The sequence below is a fragment of the Nannobrachium achirus genome (assembly GCF_963921795.1).
Source record: "Nannobrachium achirus genome assembly, chromosome: 2".
In the NCBI taxonomy this organism is placed as follows: domain Eukaryota; kingdom Metazoa; phylum Chordata; class Actinopteri; order Myctophiformes; family Myctophidae; genus Nannobrachium; species Nannobrachium achirus.
The window spans coordinates 3,227,980-3,248,927 of NC_137811.1; the positions used below are offsets into that span (position 1 = coordinate 3,227,980).

Here is a 20,948-nt window from a genome sequence, read left to right on the forward strand (position 1 = left end):
TCATTCTTGACAGCACAGCAGTGAGATGGAAGCACTCTTAATTGGTGGGGAGGGAACAGATGGTGGAAGCCAATGGAACCCAACCCCCCCCCCCCCTCTCCCAGTAAACTGTGGAGTCCCCCAAGGGAGTGTACTAGGACCACTGTTGTTCTTAATATACGTAAACGACATGTCATCTGCTTGTGACTGCAATCTTTCTGTTTGCGGATGACTCTGCTCTCCTAGTCTCAGGCAGAGACATATTGCAGGTTGAAAAGGCCCTTAACTGTGAACTAAACATGATCCGCACCTGCCTCAATGACGACGGACTCTCAATTCACCTAGGTAAAACTGAAAGGATCCTCTTTGGATCTAGTCAGAAACTCAGCAAAGTCGAGAACTTCACAATTAAAGCAGGTGACACTGTGTCTAGCTTCACATGAAAATGTTTGAGCACCAATGACATAAAAACATAGGTTTTTCTTCTGAAAAGTTGTGGAAATATGCCAAAATCATTAAATATATGTATTTTTTAAGCGAACATTTGTAACTCAAATTTTGCTTCTGCGGGGTCCCTGGAACTACATATTTTGAGATGGGGGACCGTGGCCAAATACATATCATTTTGGGGGTCCTTCACATGAAAAAGTTTGAGAACCACTGACATAGAAACATAGGTTTTTCAAAAAAAAACCTTCAAAGACTTGCACAAATTTTCACGATTTTTCAAAAATAGCAGATCTACAAGCTTACGGCGCAGCACTTGGTGCCGCGCTGTGAGCTTCTATATCTGCTATTTTTCAATAGTTAAAGCACAAAAAAACGCAGTGAATCCTTGTACCCATGCAGGGCCCAGAATTTGTTGCGACACCACTGGTTGGCACCCCTGGGTTAAACCCTACCATGGCCTAATTTGCTGATGCACGACTTGTAGATCTGTCATCAAGTTGTTGGGAACTTCCTATATGATTTTCTTCCAGTTTACGGCTTCTGGTGGAGAGGGTGTTAAGACGATCCTGCACAGATCCACGTCCTCATTGACCTACAGCTCTCTGTGTATACCTGAGGACATCAGAGAGCGTGGCATGGAGGCTGTACCAGGATACTACTACAGGGAGGATGGACTCAAATTGTGGGACATCATTCACAAGTAAGAACATCTGATGAATCATCAGATGTGATTCTGCTTTACTAATGTCACATGAATATCACGCCACTCGGAAGAACTCCCTTAGTGAATGGTGCATACATTTGTAAATACTATATATATATATATATATATATATATATATATATATATATATATATATATATATATATATCTCAATGGTAAATGGTAAATGGCATATTTATATAGCGCCTTTATCCAAGGCGCTTTACAATAATTCTGCATTACATTCACCCATTCACACACACTCACCAACCTATCGGGAGCAAGCAGTGTCTTGCTCAAGGACGCATGCTTCCAAATTGCACCACACTGGATCTGCCCATATCTGGGAATGCCCATATATTTACATATTGTGTCTCATGACGGCAACCACACTTGCAAATGAATTCTGTCCTTGTCCCTTATATGCCCATATATGGAGTCATCAATATTACGCCCATATCTGGGAATGCCGATATATGGACATATTGTGTCTGGCTCATGATAACGAGTGTGGTTGTCGCAACGCGAGTCTTATGCCCATATATGGAGATCCCTGATGTCATCAATATCAAGCCCATGACATAATTTGTGAATCACTTCCAGAAGCACACTTCAAGGACACTTCAACAGTCAAGCTGGTTGCACACTGCACTGCGTGTTTTCTAGGGCTTTAGTAAAACCACTAGTCGATCTTGCACTGGTCGACTAGTCGTAAAAAAAGAAAAAAGAAAAGAAAATCGTTTTCTTTTTTTTCTACATTATGTAGGCCTAGCAAGCTAATTTCAATTTGATTTAGTTAGTTTTATTTTTAACAACCATTATAATCGGAATACAATCATCCAGTCACCCACAGTGCATCCAGCAACATCTCCCTCACCGGCGGGGGTTAATCTCAGAGTTCACCCAAAATTCATCCAGTGTCATTGCTGCACACCGCAGCTTTTCCACTACGGGGACTACGCTGCAGCCTACAGTACAGAATAGTTGTCAGTTTAAAATGGTAGCGCAAACAAAGCAGCAAGTGAAGAATGAAGACATACTGCAGCCTTAGTTCACAACAGACTGCCCGACGTTCGTTTCATTAGAAGTAATTAAAAGACGGTGGTTTGTTAGTGTAGTGACTAGCGAGCTAGCCTAAAGCCTAGCCTAGCCGACGGGCAGATCATGGATTATTGGGTTTAACGAGGGACACGGCAGATTTTGGTGAGTAGCCTACATGGGTTTCCATGCCTTATTACTGTAGCAGCTATGCTGGTCTTGTTATGTTGCACAAGTATGTTGCACACATAACGAGGCACACGTGGGTTTGCGTGGGTATATGTTGTCATGGTAACTTGGCTGCTGTGGAAAGCCGTGCCACCGCGATCTTTATTATGACATAATATGTTAACGACTAGTCGACTAGTCGACTACCAGTGTCTTCGACTAGTCAATCTGTAAAAAATACTAGATGTGAAAGCCCTAGTGTTTTCGTTGCTTTTTGGAAATCCGAAATCTCCAGTCCAGGGAGAGAGAGAGAGGAAATAGAGAGAGAGCAAGGGACTCAGTGTGACAGCTGCGAAAATCGTAAACCCTGGTCCGAAAATAAATACGAAACAGTGTGCAAACGTGATTGACATAACGTGAGGTTGATTCTTTTATTTACGCTCTCCGAAATTCACTCCGATATTCGGCCCGAAAAACGCAGCAGTGTGCAAAGACCTTTACTCTTGGGGGAGCCCAGGATCGAACTAGAAACCTTCCGGTTGCTAAGCGGCCACTCTACCTCCTAGGCCACTAATAGACCACGGGGACAAGGTGTGGTTATGATGTGCACATTTGCCTTCTCTGTGTATTGTCAAAAGGCCCAACTGAAAAACACTGAGTAACTCGTATTTTAATGCCAGACCTTCTTTAAGGTCAGTTTTGAGTTTTTGTTGGGAGTAGGGCTGTTAACATTTCTCAGAAATGTAATCCGAAAAATAGAAAAAAAGAAAAAGAAAAAAAAATAGAACAAAACAAAAAATGTATTTATTTATATGTATGTATTGCTTCATTAAAAATATAGAAATAGTTTGAATATATTATTTATATTAGAATTAAGGCTGGGCAATACATCGAAAATCTACCTTCATTGAGGTATCAACATGCAAGGTATACGATGAAGACGGCTTGAAATGAGGTATTGGTGTATGTGTCAAATTAATTAACAGACACACTATGCATGCACGTACATGCAAAAAAGCAGTCCATCTGTAACCAAGTGTGGTTATTTCAATGAAACCATTGTTGGGAAATGGAAATAAGGCATTTAATTTCTTTATTCTATGTGTACTGTGCAATGTGCATGCATTGATATGCTAAGGCAGGCAGTGCACCTAAAGCAGAAAAAAAAACATTAAAAACGATATAATGCAATTGTTTTTAATAATATTGTTAGTAATATCGATATTGAGATATACAGCAACATTATCGAATATCGAAGGTTTCGTAATATTCCCCGGCCTTAATTAGAATATACATTTAATAATCATGTTCGAAGAATATTGAAATTTAGGGAGTCAAGAACCTTGATATCGTTTGGTATGTCATCTGTATTTTCCATTGGGACTCCCCCAATCAAAGAGTCAAGCAATGGGACTAGCCTACTGTATTTTTGAGGTGTGTGGTACTGGCTTGTTGAGGGCATCCTCAGCTACTATTACAAGTCTGATGCTGAGGTCATTGCATTGTGTTGTGTCGTGCCGTGCAGGTTCGTTGAGGGGATCCTCAGCTACTACTACAAGACTGATGCTGAGGTCCAAAAGGACAGTGAGCTGCAGAAGTGGATCCAGGACATCTTTGAGCACGGGTTCCTTTCCCAAGCAAGCTCAGGTAGGCCTACACTTAAGCCCCTTTTTGACTGCAGCTTTAGCACCACACAACACTACACCGCACCACATAAAAATATCTACATTTTTCATTACACAAAAGTACCCCTATAGGTAAGAAACAAATTGACCCTTTTAACTGTGATTATAATACAATATAAATTTGTATTACGATTATCCTAATTATAATACACTATAATGCATTATAACTGTGATTATAATACACTATAAAGTATTAATGTATTACTATGATAACTGTAATACACTGTAATAGATTATGATAGTGGTCATAACACAATCAAATCAATTATCATGTATTACAACTATATCCTGGTGGTCTAAATGAAAAGTCAGTGAGTAATCAGTCATTATGAAGTGTTTGGCCCTGTTTGGCCCAGCTCAGACCTACTCTGGAGTGAATACGTTTTAGCACCACGTTTAGTACCACTTTCACACCACTCTACCCAGGTCCATGTAGTGGAAAACCTGGCTCAAGTGGGCGGTGTGGAGTGGTGTGGTGTTGGGCCATGCCAGTGGAAAGGGGTATTTAAAGGCCATGCACACAGAGCAACTACCAGGGGCCAAAACTGAAAAGTGCTTCAGAAATGACTTTTGCGGCTATGTTTGGGTAGAAGCTGACAACCTTTTTTGTGTTACCCATAGAAGATGTTTTAAGGTGGTTGGCATTTTTAATTCATTTTCTGGTAACTTTTATAAGCCCTTCAATATTTGAATGCCCATTTCATGCTATAGTCAAATAATCCGATTAAATATCATATGCATTTGATTAATTCTTTACTTTTAAATGTATTTCTTTCCATGTTATATTAACTAAAGGAAATAGATAAAAGAACAATATGGAAAGTTATTTTGAATGGTATTGCAATAGATTTGTAAATATTATGGTAAAAGGCAACTTCTTTAATGGCGTTTTTGTCCATTTTGAGTACATACAAGAAATTACACAATTCAAAACACACATCACACCAAAATGGATAACATAGCAGGTCAAAGAATAACAGAAAGACATTTACAACATTGAAAATGTGTCATGCTAAATAGACAATATGACAATACAATTGAATATAACATGACAACACTCAATGCTGATGGCAAGTTCCAAGCATCTGGCCTGAAGAGGTTTTTTAAGTTTAAAGCTGGGGGACCAACCTGCCTTCTACCATGTGCCAGACACAATTGATTGGTGAGGGTAGCTTTGGATACCCTCGTTGATAGTGGGTCCTCATGATGTGCAGAGTCAAGGCATCACTTGCTGGCGGCAATGTATCAATATTGGCTTTCAGTTTTCAAATGAATGCATGAATTGATTTGCTGGTTGATTTTGAGTGTGCATACACATTGTCAATGAGATAGTAGCTGTACTTGGTAGAAGTTGAGGGCTGGAACAATTTCCAGGCTCTCTTTTTTCCTATAGTGAACTGGCAGTGAGAACATTAAATCCTAACAGACCATATAGTATCTCACTTGACATTTTGATATCTTGAACTTTTTCATGTATCCACATTTCTTGTTTCAGTTGGTATGCAAGCATAAGAATTAACACCAGCACATCTGTGTCTCTGCAGAGAATGATACCGCTTCTGATAGCGAGTAACAGCTTCTTTATACTTAATATGAAGCCTGCAGTTGAGGAGCATCAATTACATTTACTCATGACACCTTTTCAGGATCCTCAAACCCTCCACTAACACCAATTTCCTGACGATAATTGAGAACTATCTTCTCTAGCTCATTTGATAGGAAATGGGTCAGATTGGCTTTGTTTTCATCCATTTCAGTTAAGCTAAATATCCCTGTCTGTCTTCACACACTTGGTTCTCAATTTTTCAAGCTTGGCTTCTGCACTGTAGAGCCTTGAGGAAGCTTTTGGTTTTCTCTTGGAGAGGCTGTATTCTCTTGGAAAGGCTTTATTCTTCGTGACCAATTGGTTCCCAACAAATTTAGTGATCATTTTCAGAGACACTAGATTATAAACATTCTCCTATTGGAAGATGTGATTATCTATGGAACTGTTCAACAAAGTTGCATGGCATCAGTATGATCTCTTTTGATTCAAAAATGATCTAGTATCCTCTGCCAAGGTCGCACATTCATTGTAGGTGATGGACCAACAGTTTATAGCTGTCTCATGTCTGTGATCATAAGCCGCAAACCAGTGCATCATGCTCTTGAAATAATTGCGACCGAAGGTCGCAGTATACCACGAGAAATGTTGCAGCTTGTCCGTCCTTCTGTACTGAAGTGATGCCACGTGACATCACCACATCAAAGATCAAACCCTGGATATCCATACTGTGTCTGTCAGTCAGTCAGTACACATTCTTACAGTCTATGGGTTGGTTCCCTTGTCACTGTGACATCACAGGTGACATCACCTATGTAAAAGTCCATATATGGGTATCCCTTTTATGACCATATATGAAGATCCCTGATGTCATCGATATATATCACTGGCCAGATGGCAAAGGCATGGCCCATATCTGTGTGGCTTGTTCAGATAGGGATCTCCATGTATGGGCATAACATATATTGTATGTATATGGATACATATTATTAATAAAGGATATACTAAAATAAAACCATATATGGTCATTCCCAGAAACAAAATCCCTTGTATGCAGGGGTCTTCATATATGGGTAAATGGTCCGATATACTTCACTGGCCAGATGGATAAGAATTGGCGCAACCTCACCCTGAAGGGCGAGGTTGCATGTCGCACTGAGGCGTCTTACTAGTATTAATCATTACTCTTGCCAGCATCAACTAATATGAGCTTTGCTACCTGCATTTTCATTGCATTACCACATTATAGTACATTTACATAATGCAACTTACTCAACATTATTGCAGCAAATTTAAAATAACTTGTCAGTACTGATTTGTGAGATTACAACCAGGCTAGAATACATGACAAGGGTTTTAACATTAATACTTAATAGGTTGTGTGCTTTTACCCAGAGGTATTATCTTAGGTCAAGTCAATATCAGATTTGGCTCCTTGACAACCAGGTGTGACTGGACACACAGAATCAGCCATATCCTCCATCCCACTCCTCCAAAAAATATTCATCATCACTTTAGCCAGCATCAACTAATATTAGCTTTGCTACCTGTATTTTCATTACATTACCACATTAGCAGTACAATTACATTAGCAAATCAGCTCAACATTATAGCAGCAAAATCCGATTTTACCACTTTTAAGTATACAGTGTAGTGTTGCACGGGTGAGGTTTTTTTCATAACCCGCACGACCCACAGCCCGCACGGAACGTAACCCGCCCGCGCCCGCGCCCGCGCCGCAGAACAATATACAAATCAACGAATCCACCCGCCCCGCAACCCGCATTTAAAAAAAAGATGGTATATCATCTCCACAATAGCTCATCTTTATGGCTCTTCTAAGTACCCAAAGTCGCTTTACAGAAAGGTTTACAGTAGCACAATATTGTCATGGGCACTAAATGAACAAACGTGTTGTTCAAATTGGGGATTAGCCTAAAAGACATTCATTCAAAGACGTTCATTCTCTCTAATCGTCGGGGTATGGCGGTTTTATGTCAATCATATTTATACAGCGCCTCGCACTTTAAACAGACAGCAAAAGACGGACAATGTTAAATCCTGTTGTTGGTTATTGATTAATCACCAGATTGGAGAGAGGGGAGCGACTCGAGGTAAGCGTGGCTGGTTGGTTCATTCATATCAGTCAAAAAAATCCGCCTCACTTGTGAAAGTTGTGTTTCAAATCGTATCCGTTGACTGGCTGGTTATATAACTTAACCAACACAAAGTATTTAGCTATGACTTGTGTGGATGACAGAGAGTCAGAGCTCAGAGACATTTAAGTGAAATCCTGATCAGCGACACGCGCTGAATTGTTTGTGCATCTTCTCTGCTGTGCTCACGTTGTGTCAAATGTTGGCAAGATGTGGTTCGCGGCCCCAACAGGAGCGGAATTGGGACGGTCCTCGCACCAAGGAGCGGAGGAGAAACCTCGCTCCTCTCTGGCGCATTTTAAAACTCGCTCGCTCGTGCTCGTATTCAAACGTTGTATTCTTATTCTTATAGGCCTACTCTTATTAAGAATAAAAGGCAAATAAGAACAGGTGATTATTCTTATTTATTTTTTGCACGTGAGTGGTGATAACCCACCCGCCCGCCGCCCGCCTGAAAAGGTCTGAAACCTTGACCCACCCACCCGCTGGCGGGCGGGTTGGCGGGCGGGTGGGGGCACCGGGTCGGCCCGCGCACCACTAATACAGTGATAAAATGACTTAAAAATAATTTTCAGAGATGCCAACCAGGTTAGAACCCATCACAAGGGGTTAAAGATTAGTTCTGAATAGGTTGGCAACTTCTACCCCGAGATAGCTACATATGTCTCAATATCAGCTTCGGCCCCCCGACTATGTCATGCATTGCTATGGTAAAGAAGCAGTGCAGCACTCGACTTCCAAGCGCCCAAGCAATGCACTTCAACACTCTCATGTTTTCTGTCCACCATCAGGAGTGCCTCAAAGTTTCAGCTCAGTCAGTGAGTTGGTGAAGTTTGTCACCATGGTGATATTCACTGTCTCCGCCCAGCATTCTGCCGTCAACTCTGGACAGGTGTGTCCTTTTAAAATCCATGTCATTCAATACATATTGAATGACACATTCAATTCAATACATACATACATACATACATACATACATACATCATACATACATACATACATACATACATACATACATACATACATACATACATACATCATTCATACATGGGTCAGTGACGTGACGCCCCAAAAAATGTGTTTTTGAAAAAACTTTAAATTGCAGGCATAAAAGTTATTTACTTTTGTTCTACTCACTCTCAACCTTATGGAAATACATTTTGTTTTTAGATATTTTATTGGAATCAGACTTTATTCAGCAGTTTGTTGTACTTGTGCCTAAAATCGTCATATGGTGTGACATGAAAATAATTGTTCATAAAATGAAAATGGAGTACATCTTTCTTAAGTTACTCACTTTATCAAAGTCCTTTATCATAACTAACCAGTGATCCACTATAGTTTTTTGAAAATTAATTATATCTGTATATTTTTTTCATAATCGACACTCTGTGTGAGGCCCATGTTCATGATCTTACAACATATTTTAAATGTATTCTGTCAAAACTTTCTCTAAAATTACACAAATATTTGTGACTCTTCCTGATAATATTCTCTATGTAATCCATAAACATTTTTTTGGTTTAATCATTAATAAAGGTATGATTTTTCACTATTTGGAATGTCACACCAAATGATTTAGTGTCACACCGTATGATCATATCTTCATGTGTCAAAGCAAACTGTGTTTTAACCTACCTATTAGTGAGTACTGAACTTTACTGATTGATTAAACAATTACCCAGGATAACATGGCCTTAATATTTCTGAACAGGATATTATTGTAGGGCTTTAACATGGGATAAGAAAGAATTGTAGTAGTAGATGGATGATGAGGATGTGCACAGGAATGCTACGCACACCTAAGTCTTCTGCCGGCCCACGGCAGAAGGATCCTAAAGAGACAATAAGGCGCATAGCCACACTTGGAGCCAAGGCAACATTTTATTAACACCAATTAGTAGAAACAGAACTCAGCATTCAGGTAAATTGCTTTTTTCCGAAGTCTCCTGAACTTGAACACAGCATTTTGTGTTGAACAAATGTAATTAGGAATCATGACATTACACCACATCTCCACTAGCTAAAGAGTGCTGGGTTGCGCAACTCCGAAAATAGCTGATCTACAAGCTCTCGCAGCACAACGTGTTGAGAGCTTGTAGATCAGCTATTTTCGCTAGTTTTGTCTCGGGTCCTACCTTAACACTGTCCACTGTCCAGTCCAGTGAGTGAAAGTACAAAAGTATTAGATCAGATTAGATTATACATTTAGACTGTATTGTACATCAGCCAGTCGTATTTGGTGAGGGTAGCAAACCGGCTGCCTTGTTGCGGTTCTGCTATGCCACAGACAACCTCCTGCTCTTCGTAGAAAATGCAGTCTCGCCCCTTTGGCTCCTCTCTCCTTGCTGGGTCATTGTTTAGTTTCTCCCTGTACTTTCTCGTTCTCTCAGCACTTGTCATTTTCCAGCTGACAAAAGAAAATGGAATGTATAGTTTAAGACAAAGAGAAAATATTGTTTAGATTGAAACAATATGTTAAGGTTTCTGTGAAGGGGTTTCTGCTCTGTCTGATGAATTTGAAGTATCACTGAATGAAGCTAAATTACATTTTATGTAAAAGTGTTTAAAACAAATGTTTAAATGTACAAAAGAAACATGGAACTTTGTTATTTATTGTTATATCTGTAGTTAAATACAGTATAAATCATATGGTGTGACAATCAAGTCATATGGCGTGACAAGCAGACATGTCACACCATTATGATTAAGTGTCACACCATATTACGTTTTCTGCATTTAGGTTTACCTTGAGGCTACTATGTACACATTAGCATGCTAACAGCATGCTAGCTATAACAAAGCAACCTAGATCTACATGGAAATATGACCAAAACTTCAAATAACTTAAGCTTTTTTTAATGAAAAGGTGTCACACCAACAGACATCCAAAGTGGTGAGTTTGTCAAAGTTTCAACAAGATGGCATTTCATGAAAATGTTAAAATCATAACTCACCTCAGACACCTGTCTTGCAGTTGTGCTGGGAGTGCTGAATAGCCTTACAGAAGAAGGACCTCTCTAGCCAATAGGTGTCCAAATAATTGCCTGTTTAATTTGTCCAAACTAGTGTCACACCAAATGATTTTGGTTTGGGGGACAAAATGTTTTTGATCAGAAATGACTGAAAACATTATGCTTTGACTTTGAAAAGATATAGGCTCACAAATAGACATTTTTTTAGCCTAAATTCATTTTCAAATGATTTTTAGCAATTCTTTTTCTTAGTTTTATTCAAGTTCCCACTTTGAGAAACAAGGTCAGGACAGTCACACCATATGAGTTTTGCCATGTTAGGTTGAAAATTCTGAAGAAATGAGGAATGAAATGTTTTAATCTTGAGTAAGTTCACATAAAGCTTAATGTCCTGCACAATATTCAGAAGGTTTTTGACAAATATATTTTTTATTTATACATGTTTGACACCGAGGACAGCGAAAACGTTACGTCACGTCACCCACCCACATACATACATACATACATACATACATACATACATACATCATTCATACATACATACATACATACATACATACATACATACATACATACATACATACATACATACATACATACATACATATGTCAGGTAATTTGGGCCATCAGGTGAAGTGAGCCACTTAAGATTTCAGCTTCCAAGCTCCTAGCCCTCCAAGTTTTAACAGCCGATGACTACACATGTTCCTTGCCACAGCTGTACTTGACGTAAAAAAAATGGATTGATTGGTCAATATTTTATTTGGTGGGAGGAGCAATGCCTCAAATCCAGACTGCCAGTGGAGAGCACTAGTTCAGGCCCTGTGCAAACAAATCTCACTTGTCAATGGTAAGGTTGATACAACAATTTAATATAATACATAAAAAAAAAAAATATATATATATATATATATATATATATATATATATATATATATATATATATATATATATATATATATATATATAATGTATTAGATATAATGCTGATGTTATGCTTAGCCATCTTATTTGATCAGAAAAAAAATTTATATTATATAATTTAATAGTATAAAAACTATTTTGTTAGTGGCCCAATTTACCTGAACGTGTTAAACTAAAATGGGCCACCCATTTAAGCTAAAATGGGCCACCCCATTTTATCTGTTATGAACCCCTCAATCATTGTAATTCCTGAAGAAACAATCAACAATCAATTAACTTACACACATGACACAGTGTGACATTCCATTGTATTAATAAAACAATTAATAACATGTGACACAGTGTAACATTACATTTTACAGTATCGTGCCAGTGCTGGGGTCAGTATCATGCCAGTAATTTTATTAATAAAATGTAAGGTCATTTGTGTTATGTGTGTTAAAAATAATTATGTTGATGAGATTATTTGAGAAATGAATTTGCAGCTTGAGTGCCTCATTGAGCTGAACACCTTTAAGGTAAATTGAGCCACTGACAAAAAATGCCTTTTCATAAAAAATAAGTGAGCTGGGCAAAACATTAGCATTATATGTGATAAAGGCCATCATAACATGTATTATACATTGGTTTTAATAGCTGTGCATTAGTTTTTTTTATTGATTTATCAACTTATCATTGACAACTGAGATTGTTTTCACCTGGCATTTGCCCTGAGCAGTCATCATGTGACTGATGTGATTGTGTCATATCAGATGTAAGGCATTGCCCACCCACCACAAAAACCATATAGACCAATCAAAGCAACTGTTTTATGTCAAGTACAGCTGTGGCAAGAATTATGTCTATCCATTGGCTGCTAGACTTTAAAGAGCAAGGAGCTAATTGGCTCAAATCTAAAGTGGCCCGTTTAGCCAAATTACGTGAAAACTGCTAATCAAGAAAATGTGTGACAGCTGATGTTTCAAAAACTGTAGGATCAAAACACATTTATTTTATTACATAAATGTAACGTAAACATGTTGACAACAGTCCTTATTAATCATAAAGCTTTTTTCTTAGTTTCCCAGGCCAATTACCCAAAAGTGGCCCAAATTACCTGACTTCACCCACATACATACATAATACATACATACATACATACATACATACATACATACATACATACATACATACTCACATAATGTGTAATATCTAAATGTATTTCTATTATTATAGTACGACTATGGTGGTTGGATGCCCAACACTCCCATCACGTTGCAGAGTCCTCCTCCCACCACCAAGGGGAGCTCAAGTGAGAGCAGCGTGTTAGAATCCCTTCCTGATGTCGGCACCACAGCCCAGGGCATGGCCACCATGTGGCTGCTCAGCAAAAAGGCCTCTGACTTTGTAAGTGTCCCTTTCTTAATTAAATAGCCACCTTATACGTAGGATAAAGGCTCTAATGGCGCGCCTGGTGCGTCACAGGAGCAGAGACAACAGTTGCAGACGAGATTGACACTGGAGTCTGGAGCAGCTTAGACAGTGGGAGCCAGGGACGTGCTGGGCCCCTGATTCAGCCAGGGAAAAAGAGTTGGAGAGGCCCTCATTGCGTGCTATAGAGAGAGATCTCTCTCTCTATAGCACTGCTGCTACTCAAAGATTTGTGACAAAGTGACAAGCCAGTGGGCCAATTACATGGGTTATAGTTCGTCGTTGTCGGGTGGACAAACCTTGTATGTCCAAAACCGTTTGTTTTGTATTTATCATTTTAAAAATGATTGCGACCGTCAGGTCGCAGTTACTATCAAAACCTCGACCAGCTGTCCGTCAGTCTGTGAGTCAGTCTGTGAGTCAATCTGTGAGTCTGTCACACGTCACACTTTTGCCCTGCTCATATCTCCGCAACCGTTGCCCCGATCCATGCCAAATTTTGCACACACACTCCTTGCCTGCCAAACCACAACCTCCACCCATCAATTCTCACATGCCCCTCTTCTAGCGCCACCATGAGGCCGATTCTTGCAAAACACATTTTTGACACTGCTCCTACAAATTTTGCCCAAAAAACACCCAAATCGGTACACACTTGCTCTACACTCATGTCATCAACATGGATCTGTCTCATTTAGCGCCACCTTCAGGCCGATTTTTTTAAACACATATTTGGACACTCCTACAGAATTTGCCCTAAAATCACGCAAATCGGTACACAGTATGTCTACGCTCATCTCATCAACATGGATCTGTCCCATATAGCGCCACCATCAGGCCCATTTTTTCAAACACATTTTTGGACACTGCTCCTACACATTTTGGCCTAAAATCATGCTGCGACCTGACGGTCGCTTATCTCCCGATTAGGGAGTCTTACTGGTTTAAACTTGTGAAAACAGCCGATCTACAAGCACACAACGCCTCGCACCGCTTCGCACAACGCCTCGCACCGCGAGACGTTGTGTGCTTGTAGATCTGCTGTTTTCACTACTTTTGTGCAACAGCCTTGTATGATGAAGCAGGGCTTTGCTTTGCGAAAAGATTTACAAATTTGAAACTTGGAGATACAAGGTTTCTGCCCGACAGTGACGATTTACTTTGTTGGCCGCCCAGCCCCCAAAATGGAACGAAGGCTGAAAAAGTTTTTTTCTTTTTTTTCCTAATGGCCGGCCTGGACTGGCTGGGAATGAACAGGCCGTTCGGTAGTTGTCCCGCTTTTCCCAATGGCCAGCACGTCCCAGGTGGGAGCGTGTCGCTATTTCTCCATGTCATCTTTTCGACAACCAAACCTAACCCAAACCCTAACCTCCTTGGGGTGAGTAGCTAACCTGCCGACGCTCCGTTGTCGGAATGCTGAGTTGTCGGAAGAGCGAGATTTCTCCTAGACAGTTAACTATAGAAAGATGCAATTCCGGGAAATTGCAAGTGTGGTTTGCGAGTCACAAGGAATCACTGTATTCCGTCCGTCCCTTTCATGCCCATATATGGATATCTCTGTATCTGTCAGTTCTTGTCCCTATTCGAGCTGTGCTAACCATTCTGCACGTGTCCCTTTTATGCCCCATATATGGAGATCACTGATGTCATCAATATTAAGCCCATATCTTGGAATGCCCATATGGACATACGGTGTCAGTTTCATGTGTTTCATCTATGATGTCAGTCATCAAGGATGATGATACACGAAAGAAGAAGAAGAAGTAATCTGCATATTTGGGAAAAGTTTATTGTTTTCCTTTTCCTGTGTCTCTCTCTCTGTGTGTGTGTGTGTGTGTGTGTGTTTGTGTGTGTGTGGCGTGTATACAGTATATATAGTGACCCGTTCTCACTGTATACAGTATACACTGTATACCTGTATTTTATTCGGATTTAGTAGGACTAGTTATGCAATAAAACTATGCCTAAACCAAACCCCTAACCTCAATAAAACATGCCTAAACCTAGCCCTATCTAAAACTAACCAGGGACGTGCTGGCCATTGGGAAAAGCGGGACAACTCCCGAGTGGCCGGTTCATTCCCAGGCCGGCCATTATGAAAAAAATAAATAAATAAATGTCTGCCTTCGTTCCATTTTCGGGGCTGGGTGGCCAACAAAGTAAATCGTCACTGTCGGGCAGAAACCTCGTATTTCCAAGTTTCAAGATTGTAGATTTTTTCGGAAAGCAAAGCCCTGCTTTATCATACAAGGCTGTCGCACAAAGGTTTCCAGCCGCATAACAGCGTTCTCTCACAGGCCACGGCATGTGAACACGGTGGTGATTCGGCTCGGAACGAGTCAATGACCATTGAACATGCTAATATGATAAAACACCAAATACGAAGAAACGATCCTAAAATCTTGTGACTTGTGAGAGAGAACCATATGGTCTGCTGACGGAGTGTCTGCTCTCTTGCAGCAAGTACAGTGAAACCACGCCCCACTGATACAAATCTATACACAACAAACATCTTACTATAAATGCGAGAAATCTCTGTGAGTATGTATGTATGTGCCCCGCGTATCTCGAGAACCGTTCGTCGCACCGGCTTCAGATTGGGCACGCGCGCTCCCCGCCGCGGCGCGGAGTGCAGTGCAGGGCCTCGACCCGACCCAATGCGCGGTTTTCCCGAACCGGCGCGAAACGTTCGGAATCTCCGTATGCGGAGATGATTGTTTACATCAGGCTGTTTCTGAGGAAACCGGCAAAAGCGCTGACTCATTGTGACATCACTTCATAAAAGGCTCTGACATCACGTACGCCCTCCCAGGGGCTCTTGACTCGGACTCGACTCGGACTTGAACCCCATAGGACTTGGACTTGACTTGGACTCGCTTTAGGTGGACTCGACTACAACACTACTCAGGACCGATATCACAATTATCTATGACATGCATGTATTTATTATGTGCCGACAGACATCGAGAAAGAATAGAGGGTATGCACATGACATCACCGCACCTGGAACTACGTTATGCGGGAAAGCCTACTGACTCTGAGTGGCAAAAGGTCTGTAGGAGTCATGAGAGTCATGAGTAGGAGTGAGGAAGCGTCAGGCGGAGTTTCCCAAACAATGCTTCCGAAAACAATGCTTCATGCTGCTTTACGTTTTGCCACTCAGTCTAGACGAGTGGCATATGATGCATACCCTGACTATTATGTAACATAAATGTGTCTTCTTTTGGCTAATCTCTTTCGGTTGAAGGCACTTGGAAACAGTGTAGAGTATGGTAATACTAATAAATCAGAACAGGTAACTTAATGTTTTTTAAAATGTCTTCATCTACGCCAAGCATCACAGTTGCAGTATCTATAATACGTAAACTCCACTGGGAAAGACACATGGAGGTATTGCAACAAAACACAGAATATTGGTATCATTGACAGATGACATCAACATGGAAATTATCAGATTGGGGGGGGGGGGGGGGGGGGTGTCAGTATTGTGCAATTACAATCGTACAATATTTGGATGGTTCAAAGATCTTCACAGGCATCTGTCCACTTTTGCCCAACATGCATGGATGGGTTGCAAGGGGGGAAAAAGTGGGACTGAGTTACTAGGGGCCCAAGGTGGAGGGGCCTTAATTATTTTATACTTTAGCTGTATAAAAATAGTAGATATACAAGCTCACAGCGCGGCACCGAGTGCCGCGCTGTGAGCTTGTAGATCTGCTATTTTGGAAAAGTCATGAAAATGTGTAAAAATCTTTGAATATATGTATTTTTTTAAGCGAACATTTGTAACTCAAATTTTGCTTCTGGTGGGGTCCCTGGAACTAAATATTTTGAGATGGTGGTCCATGGCCAAATACATATGATTTTGGGGGGTCCTTCACATGAAATATTTTGAGCACCACTGATAAATGGACACCACTGGATTTAGAAGACATTTATAGAATCGGGTCAACGATATTCAAAGACTTGCACAAATGGTCACTATTTTTCAAAAACAGCAGATCTACATGCTCACGTAGATCTGCTATTTTTCAACAGTTAAAGCACAAAATAACGCGTAATAATGCGTTCCCAGTGTAAATGGGTTAAACCCATTTAGAACATTCATGGGGGGCCCGCACTAGTTAATATTAATTAGATATGCCTATGTCACGCCACACAAGTAAAATGGATTGAGCAAATATGTGTGGCGCCAAATATTTATTTTCTACCCAGAAACTGGAAGTACACAGAAATAGCTACAGAAACAGCAGAAAGTTCTGAATCCACAATGGGCAAATTGAACCCTATCATTGCTCCCTATCACAAGTGACTCATTGATATAATATATTATATTTATAGAAAAAGTGATTTTGGGTTTCATATCCCTTTAACGCCGTCTCCATTATAACTACAATATGCTGCCTATATATGTATATAGGCTATATTATGACATCACTGTCTAACAAACCCGCCAATTCAGCTTTTAAGTTCTAACTCAAGTCTTCTGAGGTAAAAATGTATTTCTTGTGACTATTGTGATGTCAGGGCTCCGTGAATACACAGACTGAAAATGTGTTTATGTACCATATTAATATATGTTTCTATTTCCTCAGGCTCCTCTTGGCCATTTCAAAGAAGAGCATTTCAGTGAGGAGATTCCATGCAACTTCATCGTCAATTTCAAAGCAGAGCTTGCAGAGTTCAGTGAAGCTGTCAATGCAAGAAACCAGACTCTGGAAGTCCCATACACATACATGGACTCAGAGATGGTTGAGAATAGTGTTGCCATTTAACATGGGTTTGATTGGCTTTATTCTCAAGAACTCGGTTCACTCACCGATTCTGAAATTCTTTCATTCCAAATTTGCCTTCCCTGTGTATTTTTGGTTTCTTCCTGAAAGCTGAAAGCCTCTGAATCAAAAGGCCCGATCGAAAAACACAGATTTAATGTCATCATACAATCAGCCCCTCCCCTTTTACCATACACCCAACATCGTGGGTGTGGCTAACTTCAGCTGGGTCACCACCAGGGGGCCAGTTCTCCAGATTTAACATGAAACAAAGCTGGAACTAAGTGTTCCTATGATTGGCCACTAGTTTCACTGTTTCCCTCCCGGCTGGTACCAAAAGCAATATGTTCTCCATTGGACCCCCGAACTTTACATTTGATTCTCTTACCTTAATACACATTTTCACAAACACTTTATGGTTCCTGTCGCTAGTTTAAAGTCTTGTTTCAATCACTATGATATGCGTTTTGTGAAAATATGTTCCCATTTATGTTATAATTTATGTTAAAGCTGATCATTCTCCATCATTCTCATCTACACCCATATACTGTAGGTCCCGCCCTCCTTCTTCTTGGTCTGCTTTATTTTCTACTTTATTTTTTCCCGCTCTGATAGAAACCAATGGTGACGTCATCACTTCCCACCGTCCATATTCTCTATGGTCTATGTTGACCACCCACGTGACAACCAGGCATACTTGGTATACTGGTGGGTGTGGCCACATAAAACATAATTTTAACTCTTTCTGTAAACTTTTTTTGAAAGAAATCTTCCTCCTAGTATAATCATAATATCTGATCATCATGTTTTAGCGAGGAAAGAAATCATGGCACCCCATCTTTAAGGGGCCATTCACACAGAACACTATAGCCAAACTATAATATAAAAGAATAGTTTAAAACATGTATTCTAAGTTAAGTGTTCACATCGACTATTAAAAAAAGGGAGGGAAGTTATCATGCCTGCTGGTAATGGTGCTTTGTGCATTAGGCCACAGACCCCCATTTGATAAATAATGATTATATTTAGGTCACCATACACAATTTAACTTTAAGAGTATACAAATGGAACCAAATGGAACCATAAGGGTCCATTTGGTTCCATATGCGCCTTGGCATTTTATTGTTTTGTTGCCCTGTCATATGATTAAAGGCTTTTTCTAAAACGGCTAGTTCCATTCCTTGATTCTGATTGGCTGGTTGCCGTGGTATATGAGACTATAACCCACACCTTTAATCAGTTTATATCAAAGCCAGGTGCGTTATTTCTTTCCACTGTGCCGTGAGGCTGAACTAGAGAAGCAAGCATTTGATTTTCCCTCAAATCCTGCCGTGCGGGTGTTTCTAAGCACCGCCCGCATGCATAGGACAGTGACTGAATGGCTCCGGGCGGGGCTTGTAAAGGCAACAAGCGCCCTCTATTCTCCAGGCACATACTGTTAGTTTAGGTTGCTAGCGTTTTTGATGTGATGTTCACCCACAAAGCAGCTAAATCTGGATGAAAATAAACTTGTGTATGGATCGAATATGGTTCTTAACATGAGACTGATCTAACACATAAGTGTTGTTTCCCTATTTTTTGGCAAAAAGAATGACGTGACTTTATAAACACACACTGGCTTCCGTAAGTCCCGTTCCTGGATGGGGAAAAAAAGAGCAGACTAAGTACAGAGTGAAAGGTCAAGTTTATTAAGTAGCCTATTAAGTGGTTCAAGTGGTTAAATGTTAAAACTAGGGGTTTTACGCACGCACGCACACACGCACGCACGCACACACACACACACACACACACACACACACACACACACACACACACACACACACACACACACACACACACACACACACGCACACACAGATTAGTAGGATACCCCACAATAAAAGCACAACGTTACCAAAACTAACTGACTGTAGCCTTTTACATTTGTTTTGTCAATATGTGTGTAGCAATGATCACAATATGGAGCTATTTAACACTGTTACTGAACACTCTATAGCAATGATTACTGTCACAATATAGAGCTATTTAACACTGTTACTGAACATACACTCTATAGCAATGATTACTGCCACAATATAGAGCTATTTACACTGTTACTGAACACTCTATAGCAATGATTACTGTCACAATATAGAGCTATTTAACACTGTTACTGAAAACTCTATAGCAATGATTACTGTCACAATATAGAGCTAGTTAACACTGTTATTGAACACTATAGCAATGATTATCACAATTTAGATAAAGATTTGATCCCAAATAAAATATTAATCTAAGCATATCTAAACCCTTTAAAACCATTGAACCTTGAGACCCTAAGAGTCTGTGTTGTATTGTTCATTATCATCTGTTTAAATATTAACTCACTGTACTCACAATGTAGTTTCACATTTTGCACTCTTACTGACCCCCTTCAGCGGCTATTCATATTTATGTCATTCTGTTTTTCTTCATTTACATTTTAAGTTCTGAATTTGAAATAAAAGTGTTGTTCCAGAAACGTTATATTGTTGCTGTTGGGTAGAACCCTCTTATTTTCAATCAATATTTATTTTACGTTTATGTTTATTTGTAAATGAATGCCAAACAACGTCATAACAGTTTTGGGCATATAAAGGTTTATACATACAGCGACAATTTGCATTATTTACATAAAGTAACAATAATATATGTTTCATATGATTTTTGCCATCAGTGATATGCAGCATTTCCTCCATTAATCATTAACCCGTGTAATACGTGGAACTGTAATAAAGTCTAGACCTACAGTATAGCTACCGAGTGTTGTGTCAGGATTTCAGAACAGGACATAATCTGGATTATTAACAATTTTACATTGAATGTGAACCGGTAAGTGCTGATATTTAAACATTATTTTCCATTCCAAATGAAATAGTTGTGAACATTGTCAGCAATACTTTTTCTTTTCTTTTTTTTTTAACTATCGTGTGTGTTCAGGAACACCGTGTTTCAGGAAGACTAGTGGTTCTAAAACTGTTACATGTCAAGGACCCCTACATTTTAGGGGTGTAAGGATATAGTAAATGAATCGAAATATCGATTTGGATTTGCAATGATCTACTATCGTTTGCAAAAGCAAAATATCGTACCGTTTGGCTTTATATCGTATCGTATCGTTTTAAAA

General features: G+C 39.8%; 1 protein-coding gene across 1 annotated transcript in view; it reads left to right on the forward strand.

The window, feature by feature from the left end:
• LOC308308592 (arachidonate 12-lipoxygenase, 12R-type-like) overlaps positions 1-17,806 on the forward strand; it is a gene marked incomplete at both ends in the record, with an annotated part of 57,553 nt that extends 39,747 nt beyond the window's left edge. The window contains 5 exons of the mRNA XM_080754014.1: positions 960-1,129; positions 3,864-3,985; positions 8,514-8,614; positions 12,837-13,007; positions 17,627-17,806. Of these exons, the coding sequence (XP_080610140.1) occupies positions 960-1,129; positions 3,864-3,985; positions 8,514-8,614; positions 12,837-13,007; positions 17,627-17,806 (744 nt within the window). The remainder of the gene's footprint in view (positions 1-959; positions 1,130-3,863; positions 3,986-8,513; positions 8,615-12,836; positions 13,008-17,626) is intronic.
• Positions 17,807-20,948: the final 3,142 nt, after the last annotated feature.